This window comes from Asparagus officinalis, chromosome 8 (genome assembly GCF_001876935.1).
Source record: "Asparagus officinalis chromosome 8, Aspof.V1, whole genome shotgun sequence".
Taxonomy (NCBI): Eukaryota; Viridiplantae; Streptophyta; class Magnoliopsida; order Asparagales; family Asparagaceae; genus Asparagus; species Asparagus officinalis.
Window position 1 is genome coordinate 3,470,959 of NC_033801.1, and position 10,458 is coordinate 3,481,416.

General features: G+C 42.2%; 1 protein-coding gene across 1 annotated transcript in view; it reads right to left on the minus strand.

Annotated features, from left to right (window-relative positions):
- Positions 1–8,304, minus strand: part of LOC109851422 — a 9,015-nt gene extending 711 nt beyond the window's left edge. The window contains exons 1-3 of the mRNA XM_020421547.1: positions 7,956–8,304; positions 6,725–6,986; positions 5,949–6,016 (exon numbers count right to left, since the gene is read on the minus strand). Coding sequence (XP_020277136.1) covers positions 5,949–6,016; positions 6,725–6,986; positions 7,956–8,090 — 465 coding nt within the window. The 5' untranslated portion in view covers positions 8,091–8,304. The remainder of the gene's footprint in view (positions 1–5,948; positions 6,017–6,724; positions 6,987–7,955) is intronic.

Consider the following 10,458-nt stretch of genomic DNA (forward strand, 5'->3'; position numbering starts at 1 on the left):
CAATATGTAACGAGAGAAACCAGCCCGAAAGATGGTGCCGGAGTAAAAAGGACCTTTTAAGGCCAATCTCGTAGCGCTTATCCCAAGAGTCCAAAACAGAAGAGCAGCAAAGTGACTTATCATCTATCGAGCAAGGCGGAGTTCCTCTTGCGTGTTACTTATGTTTAACAAAAGGGAGGGAGGGAGGGAGGCAAGGAGGGAGGGGGTGAGAGAATTTTTTGGGGTTTTGAACACACAACAACCCGTGCCCTTCTGGATCTTGTGTCAAAAATAGGCAAGCAAGAAATCACAACAAATAAAAGAAAAACTTGCAGGAAAGAACGAACAAAAAAAGAAAACGAACAAAAAAAAACACCAGATTTAACGAGGTTCGGCAAACGTGACTACATCCTCGAAAGCCACACCAGAAATTCTTTGATTAATTGAAGAAGATTACAATGCTCGCAATAGGGCACTCTCTTTCTAAGATCTCTGATCTCAAAGTGCCGTCAAAACCCTCTCAAAGACGTCCTCAAATTACCCTAAAAACGTTTTAGGAAACATATATATACTCAGCCCAAAAACAGAATCCAACCCGAATCAGGAAACTACCAAACCCGACTTTGGTCGGCCGATAGCATCACATCGGTCGACCGATAGCATCACATCGGTCGACCGATAGTTTGTTTCGGTCGACCGGTCAGAACTCTGTTTTCTACAGGGTTCTCGTGCACATTTTCGGTTGACCGTGACAAGCTCGTCGGTCGACCGACATGAAACTCCTAAAATTCTTCTTGGCTTCACATCGGTCGACCGATGAGCTTGTGTCGGTCGAGGTTGACCGATAAGCGAATTTTTGTGTAGTTTGTGTTTTTCGATTCCAGGTTTGGTTCTCCACTCCCGAAACCAACAATCTCTCACTTGGAGATCAAACCGCCATCAACGAGCTCTTCCAAACTCCCGCCATCTTCGCAAGCATCTTCTCCTACCCGGAAAAAATTCATTCTTCAATCAATATCATATCGGCAATCCCGCCTATCCTCTTAGTGTGGCTCCGCCTTCGTCTCCTACGTGTGAAGGCCAACTGATGTTGCGCACAACTCCAGTTTGTCGATGGTCACTGTGTTCATCAACATGTCCGCAAGATTTTGACTCCCTAAAATCTTCTCTAACTGTAACTTGTCGTCCTCTATCAGGGAGAGTATGAAATGGTAACGTACGTCGATGTGCTTCGTTCTGGTATGATATACTAAATTTTTGGCAAGGTGTATAGCACTCTGGCTATCACAATAAGTAACGGCATTCCCCTGCTTCAAACCCAATTCTTCCAGGCACCCGGTCAACTAAATCATCTTCTTGCTGGCTTCAGTCACTACGACATACTCTGCCTCAGTCGTGGACAATATTACTATCTTCTGCAAACGTGAGACCCAGCTCACTGCTGTCGACGCTAAGGTATAAACATACCTTGTGGTACTTCGCCTCGTATCAAGATCACTGGCGAAATCTGTATCCACGTATCCATGCAGTACTAATTTCTTCCTCCTGAAACACAATGACATATCTGTAGCCCCTCTCAAGTATCGCAATATCCACTTCACGGTCTTTCAATGCTACTTCCCTGGATTACTTGCAAACATACTCACAACTCACACTGCATAGACGATATCTGGCCTCGTGCAAACCATCACGTACATAAGACTATCAATGACTGATGAATATGGCACTCTGCTCATGTGCTCCTTCTCTGCATCTGTCTTAGACGATTGCTCCTCGGATAATTTGAATTGACTTCCAATGGGCGTGCCAACGGACTTGGCATTCTCCATATTGAATCTCTGAAGTACCTTCTCGATGTATTCAGCCTGACTCAACTACAACGTCCCTTTAGCTTCATCTCGGCTGATTCGCACCCCAAGAATTTGCTTCGCTGCACCCAGATCCTTCGTAGCAAACTCCTTCGCCAACTGCTTTTTTAATTTGTTTATCTCCTCTAAACACGATCCTGCAACTAACATGTCATTAACATACAATAATAACACGATATAGCTGGACTCGAACCTCTTGAAATAAGAACAATGATCTGAATTGCATCTTCCATAGCCATTGCTCTGCATGAAGTTATCGAACTTCTTGTACCACTGTCTCGGAGCATGTTTCAAACCGTACAAGCTCTTCTTGAGCCTACACATCATCTCTTAATTTCCTTCTATAAAGCCAACAGGTTGCTTCATGTAGATTTCTTCATCCAAATCATCATGAAGAAAGTCAGTCTTCACATCCAACTGCTCAATGTAGAGATTTTCAACAGCTACTAAGCTCAACACTACTCTGATGGTTATAAGCTTCATAACGGGGGGAAATATCTCTGTATAGTCCACTCATTCCCGCTATTAGAACTCTTTTACAACTAATCTGGCCTTGTATCTCTTGCTTCCATCACTCTCCTGCTTGACTCAATAGACCCACTTGTTATATAAGGCTTTCTTCTGTGTAGGTAGCTGGACTAACTCTCATGTCTCGTTCGAATGGAGAGAATCCATTTCTTCTTGCATCGCCTGCTCCCACTGTTAAGATTCACTAACTTGCATAGCCTCCTCATAGCACTCTGATTCACCGCTATCTGTCAAAAAGTAAATAATCAAGTGATGAGAGATATCTGAAATTCGATTTGGGCACCCTGAATGACCTCCTAAGCTCCACGTCCTGGTTAGTAGTCTATGCACCTAGAGTCTCCTCCGTTCTTCGCTCAGAACTGACATTGTCTCCCCCATCTGAAAGTTCCTCCAAATCCATAAACTCGGATCCACCTGCATCATTAGTGTTGCTCCCACTGCTTTGACTATCTTTGGCATTGTTCATGTCCTTGTACATCACTTCTTCATTAAATATCACATCTCTGCTCCTGATGATTTTCCTATTTTTCTCATCCTAAAGACGATATCTGAACTCATCAATGCTGTATCCAATGAATGTACACTTCTGTGACTTAGCTTCTAGCTTATCCCTGACATGGTCACTGATATGAACATATGTCACGCAACCAAATACTCGTAAATGTGAGAAATTAACCTTCTTGTCACTCCAAACCTCTTCTGAAATCCCAAAATGTAATGGAACTGATGGCCCATGATTAATCAAATAAGCTGTTGTATGCACCGTATCTGCCCAAAACATCTTAGGTAGACCTGTATGTAAACGCATGCTCCTCGCACGCTATGTCAACATCTTGTTCATCCTCTTTGCAACGTCATTCTGTTACGGTGTCCCTGAAGTAGTCCTCTCTAAACGAATTACGTTCAGGCCACAGAACTTCTTGAACTCCTCCAGCTCGTATTATCCACTATTGTCCGATCTCAAACACTTCACTTTCAGATCTGACTCGTTCTCTACCATGACTCTTCACTTCTTGAAGATCCCGAACACCTCTGACTTGTGCTTCATGAAGTATAATCACACCTTTCTCGAGTGATCGTCGATAAAAGTGACATAGTACGTCGAACCGCTAAGAGAAGACACACTAGCTGGACCACAAACATCTGTATGGACGAGCTCTAGCTTCTGAGCTTTAGGTGGTCTTCCACTCTTCTGAAAGCTGACACTCTTCTGCTTCCCGTAGATGCAATCCTCGCAAACACCAACTTCAACTAAATCGATGCTGATTAGCTTTTCCTGTAAGTGTAGAATCTTCATACCCTTCTCACTTATGTGTCCCAACCTATTGTGCCACAGATCTGTACTCTCTTTGCCAGCTGCAACTGCGAGGGTGTCACCCGCATGTGAAGTAACTAGTAAGGTAGAGAGTTCATGTTTTGTTACCGCGAGCAACCACTATAGTACCGTTGGATATCTTCCATGAATCCCCGGTGAATGTTGAAACATAACATTCCGCTCTAAGCTAGCCAACCGAAACAAGATTTCTCTTCAGTTTCGGTACGTGTCTGACGTTCTTCAGATTCCACTTAGAGCCATTCATCTGAATTTGCACATCGTCTCTTCCAACAATACTGCAAGGCTCGTTGTCCCCCAAGTATACTTTCCCAAAGACCAAAGACCAAAGTCCCCTGCTACATAATTCTAAAGAAGCTTTCTATTAGCAGTGACGTGGAATGAGGCTCTAGAATCAATAACCCATGAGTCAGAGTTGCGGTCCATAGCAAGGATCAAGGCATCTAGCACGATATGAACCTCCTGCTCATTCGCATCCTTCTTTGACGCTTTGCAGACTGAAGACATATGGCCCTCATGACCGCAGTTCCAATACTTTCCTTTGATAGGCCTAACCTTCGAGTTCAACCTCTTCTTCTTCGACTTCGACCGATTCATGTTCTGATTATTTTTCTTTTGACTTCGGCCTCTCTACTCGAGATTTAGGGCTGAATCGGAACCTTCTGATTCGGACGATTTTTTTCTAACCTCCTCGAATAGAATCATGCTAACAACCTCGCTTAGCTTTAACTTCTTCTTCCCCGTCAAGTTGCTAATTGCGGTCACGCAACCTGCCCAACTATCCAGCAACTGCGATAGAATCAATAGGACCTGCACTTCGTCATCAAACGTGATGTCGACTGAGATAAGTTGATCAACGATCGTGTTGAACTCGCTGAGATGCATTGTGAAGAAGCATCCTTCTGCCATCTTGAGGTTAAAAAATGTCTTGACGAGATGCACCTTATTTGCGACTGACGGTTACTCGTACATCTTCGCGAGCGCTTCCATAAGCCCCACCGTCGTCTTCTCCTTCAATATATTATGGGTGACTGATTTGACGAGTGATAACCGAATCTGCCCTAGAGCCTTCTGATCCACTATTTCTCAGTCCTCGTCTGATTCATCTTTGTTCTTTCCTTTAGCTTTTTTCATCAACGGACGGTAATGATCCTTCTGGTACAGATAGTCATCCATCTGTGACTTCTAGTAGGCGATGTCTGATCCGTCAAACTTCTTGATCTTTGATTTGTTTTCTTCTGCCATCTCTTTCAAAACACAAACTTTTGCCGAACAAAGCTCTAATACCAGTTGTTGGGATTGAACACACGACAACCCGTGTCCTTTCGGATCTTGTGTCAAAAATAGGCAAGCAAGAAATCACAGCAAATAAAAGAAAAACTTGCAGAAAAGAACAAACAAAAGAAGAAAACACCAGATTTAACGAGGTTCGGCAAACGTGCTTACATCCTCGGGAGCCACACCAAAAATTCTTTGATTAATTGAAGAAGAATGCTCGCAATAGGGCACTCTCTCTCTCTCTAAGATCTCTGATCTCAAAGTGCCGTCAAAAGCCTCTCAAAGACGTCCTCAAATTACCCTAAAAACGTTTTAGGAAACATATATATACTCAGCCTAAAAACAGAATCCAACCCGAATCAGAAAACTGCCAAACCCGACTTCGGTCAACCGATAGCATCGCATCAGTCGACCGGTTGATCGCCATCAGTCAACGGATAGTTTGCTTCGGTCGACCGGCCAGAACTCTGTTTTCTACTGGGTTCTCGTGCACCTTTTCGGTCGACCGTGACAAGCTTGTTGGTCACCGACCCGAAACTCATGTAGTTCTTCTTGGCTTCACATCGGTCGACTGATGAGCTTGTGTCAGTCGACCGATAAGCGGATTTTTGTGCAGTTTGTGTTTTTTTATTATAGGTTTGGTTCTCTACTCCCAAAACCAACAGAATTAATTTAAGTGCATATGGATCCCCCGAGGATGAGAAAAGTGAAGTGGGTCACGTGTCATGCATACTATAGCTATAGTTAACATAGTTTTAATTGTAATAGTTTTCAGGTATATAATGATGGTGATAAGTTGTTGATCCCCTCTACTAATATAGAGGCAAACAACTATCCATTTACACTACTTTCTTCTCTTTTTAACTGATAAATTTACGCTACTAAAAGTTCATTATGGTTCACAGTTATAATATCCTAGGAATAAACAAACCTGTGAAAGGACAGACGGAAGTTTTCCTTACCTTAACGGCTGTAGTTTCTGCAACTTCCAGGGCAGCATCGCCAGCATTTGCAAAACGGTTGACCCAAGCTGTAAAAGAAAGTAATTGAGTTGGAAATTAGATAATTTGACAAGAAACACTTGATTGAGTAAGAAAACCTTTATTTCTTTTTCAGAAGCTTAAAATGGTGGGTAATGGGCTAAAAATGTATATCAAATGGCGTTCCTCTCATGAAATTGAACCCAATTTTTGCAACATGGTTTACAAAACAATTTTCCAAAAGTTTGCAGTCTTGTAGCATGTAGCTAACTTTGTACATGGAATAAACCACATTTACCAAGAAGAATTGAAGTCTAAATACAAAAACATCAATATGATAACGACTCAGCCAACCGTGTCATTGCACTAAAACTGAAGACAACAAACTAACAAAAGCACTAGGATACCCCAGAAAAGCAGAGACAATGATAGCAACTCGCATGATCAAGTCTAAGAAAATTTTCAAATTTAATAATGACCGAATCACCCACGCAGACAAACCCACACATGCACAAGCGCGCAAGCGCACACAAACCACACCCAAATGACCACACCCCCACAAATAAAATTGATTGGTATTCTCACATAACAGAAACTCGTTGTCATTCATATGCAACATACACCAATTATTTTGAAAGGCAAATCAAATTCTAATAGCTGGCAGAGGTTGTGCATGGTCACATATAAACAAGGAAACCATATGGTTAAGGGAATCAATTACATTTACAATACCAAAAGTTTAGAGAAAAGCACATCACCTGGAAGTTTCTGTACGCCAAGCTTTTCACAAAAATCATCACAAAAGTGATTGCAGTTTCTGGAAAGCAGATCATACGAGCTTCCCGGCCACTCTCTACTGAGTTCCCTCAAGATCTGGTTCACCCCTCCATTTGTGAACTCCGTCTCCCCAAGGACAATAGTTTCACGAAATGTATACATCGGATTTTTAGTCGGAGGACAGCTAAAGACTCCACTACCATATTCACAAAACCCGAAAGACCATTCTTCAGTACCATAGACCTGCCAACAGGGACATAATCCTTCAAGAACCAAAACAAATTGACGAAAATCAAGTTGACTCCCCTCTTCCCAACCATTACCAAATTAAAAAAGAAATTAGCAGAGGTAACTGAAACCAGATGTCAGAAGCAAGTACTAAGTCAAAAGTTAAGCGACCACGACCTATTCTTAAGAGTAATACAAATAAGAAAATTAATGCGGACAGTAAAGAGCATTTCGCAGTCCACAGAATGAATGCAGCTCGACGACATGCATGGAAAAATAAAATTGCGAGGCCGCAGGTCTAAAGAAGGATATTCCCTCCAAATAAACCGCTTTATCTATTAAATTGCATCACTAAATCGCATCGGTTACAGCCGAACGCACAAATCCAGAGACATGCGAAATCAATAAAACCCATCTCTGCAACCACTTAGGTTAACACCTCCTCGCTTCCACCACCATGTGTACAGAAGTATAACAAACCCAAAGTTCTGTAACACCCAGTTACACACCAGCTTGTGATGCTAAGCATCCTCATGTGAATAAATACCATTTCCTATTTCATTTCATTCCCATTTTTTCTTTTCCCCATTTTTCTTGGTGTTAAAATTCTTTTCCTTTTTTTTTTTTTTTTGGTTCTTTGCATCACCTACGCAATCTTCAACCAATTTGAAGAGCAGTAATCTAATTCTCACTCCAATCAAACCCAAATTGAATCATCACGCAGCCCCAAACCTCAAGCTTCAAATGAATTTATTCGCACGCAAACCGCAGTGGCCCTAAAATCGTCTAAAATACATTTCTGAGAACAGAGATCTCTAAAGTTCCCTTCAGATCTAACAACATATTGTCCCCTCACAACATGACAACAACGCACATTCTCAAAAATAAGTACGAATATAGCAATTAAAGCATCAAAATATCCAATCGAAAAGGGAAAAGAGAAAAAAAAACCCTTTAAAAAAAATTTTGAAAAATTACAAGAACCTGGATGGCGCTGTGAAAGATCCCGCCGATTCCGATACCGTCCTTGAAGATCCTGTTGATGCTGAGGATTGTGTTGTTGGTTTTTTGCGATTCGCTGTTGGTTACGTCGTACACGTGGACGACCACCTCCTTCATCCTCCGGAAGTTTTACCAAAAATGGAGGGATTCTAGGTTTTGATCATTGAGGTCGGAACTGATTTATTCGTTTATCCGATGTGGGACTATTTTTCCGATCAGATTCAGGCCTCTTCTCTCTCTCTCTCTTCGTGTTTCGGTTTCGGTTTCGATTTCAAGATCGCGTGGGATTCTAGGGCGTCTCGCTTCTCTCTCCCCTCGGATTCCTCTGAACACAGCTAATTTTTATTTTGCCGGTTTCGAGCACGTGCGCTGTCTGTAGATAAGGTTTAATTCTTTTTCTATTTGCAAAGGGGTCCACAGACTTTGGTTTTTAACTACAGAATTTTTTTGGCTAAATACTCATATTGGTATTTTATTTTAACCCAATTTGCCAAGAAGGTATTTTAATTAGGAAATTCAGTGTTAAGACATTTTAATTGAATAAAATTACCAATTAGGTCCTTTTTCTCGTCGGCGACCACTTTTCCGGTGAGAACTCGTCACGTGCGTTGCACGCGGTGGCTTAATCGTCACGTCTCAGGCCAGCCCCTCCACCTCGCCACTCTCCCTTGTCCCGCTGCCTCCTTCACCATCACCGAGCTCTGACGACAGCAACCTCATTCCCCTTCTGTCCACGGCGAGCCCGACTTCAACACCTCCATCTCCTCCTCTTCCCTCCACTCCCCGCCTTCATCCCCCAGACCCTCCCTCTTCCTCTCTTTGTCGAGCTTCCCCACGCCGAACTTGCTGCTGCTCAAGTTCCCATCGACCAGCCCAACTCCGAGCTTCCCTTCGCCCTCAACTTGAGACCCGATGTGACGCCCCTGGGTTCACACAAGGCTGTAGTCCAAGGTAAAACCAAGAATGTCAAACCTGCCTTGCACCTCACCGTGCAATAACATGTTTCACCATCACAATTAACATCTATCTAGCAGAGTCAACAATAGGTGTAGGTACAAAAGCAAGTAAAAGATAGTGCAGGAAATAACTGATGCAAGAAATAACTGATGAAGTGATAGTGATCACATTGATATCTCATCATCCAACATACAGAAATACATAGCCAATGTCTGAATAGATAACTGGAATACTCAACAAGTCTCAAGTACAAATATCTGAGTAAAGGAAATAAGGCATACAGCCTTTACAACATCTAGAGAATAGTCCTCAAATGTCAAACAAATCTACAGTGGAGCTCCAAAATAAATCCTAGCTAAAATAGATAGCTAAACACTAAAGTATGTCGCCATCAACCTGCGACTCTCCGGGCTCCTGGCTCGTTACCTGAAAGGGGGAGGGACAACGAGCGTCAAGCGCTAGCGAGCAACATCACAACCAACCCCAAGGGAACAGGGCTCATTGTATAAGAAAATATAGATAATACATAATAGATCTAAAATCATTGATCTTACTAAAGAGGATCTTAGTATTTAGAAATTTACAACACGAGCATAGGTACGTCGAGCGAAATAATCCAAACAAGAAAACCCTCATGTATATACCTTGTATCTCAAATTATAAATCCCTAAACACTAAACCCGAGGTTCTAGTACAAGAAACAATAATAAAAGTAATACAACAAATCTCAGGGCATAAATACAGTGCCATGTCATAGCTTACATGAGTATCATGTTATAACTTACATGTATGTCATGTTATAATCTACATAAGTGTCATGTCATAAACTCCTGGGAGAAAGTCATATACAAGGTTAAGAAATATGTCCGATACAGGAACTAGATACTGTGGTTTTCCAAACACATGGAATAAGTGGCAAGTGTCCAACACGAGGACAAAAATGGATTATAGTCCAACACGAGGACTTCTATGGATTATAGTCCAACACGAGGACTGTGTAACTGTGAAAAGTATATGAGGACAGGTATACATAATCTAAACTCGCCCGCATCTCGGTGTATATGTCTAACTTGTGTCAAAAGTCAACCCACATGTACAGACAAATCATTAACATGGTAAACTAGGGTCAGGTTATCGAGGCGACCCCAAAAAGCAACTCAAACAGATCAACAATCTGTAAAACAGCTCATCAGTCGACTGATGTGTCGACTGATGACGTCGGTCGACTCCTATGTCGACTGATAAGGCTCAGACAGCACAACCTCAGCTCACCAGTCGACTGACCAGTCGACTAGAAAGATGAGAAAACAAAATCAGCCCGTCAGGCGACTGATCAGTCGACTGATGACTGAAAATTTGCCCGTCGGTCGACTGATCAGTCAATTTTAGCCCGTCGGTCGACTGATCAGTCGACCGATTGACTGCAGAAACTCTGCACAGGCTATTTTTCACCCAAAATTTTGATCCAAACTCATCTCCATCAATCCCAAGCATGAAAAATACTGATATCAACATATTTGCACTAAAC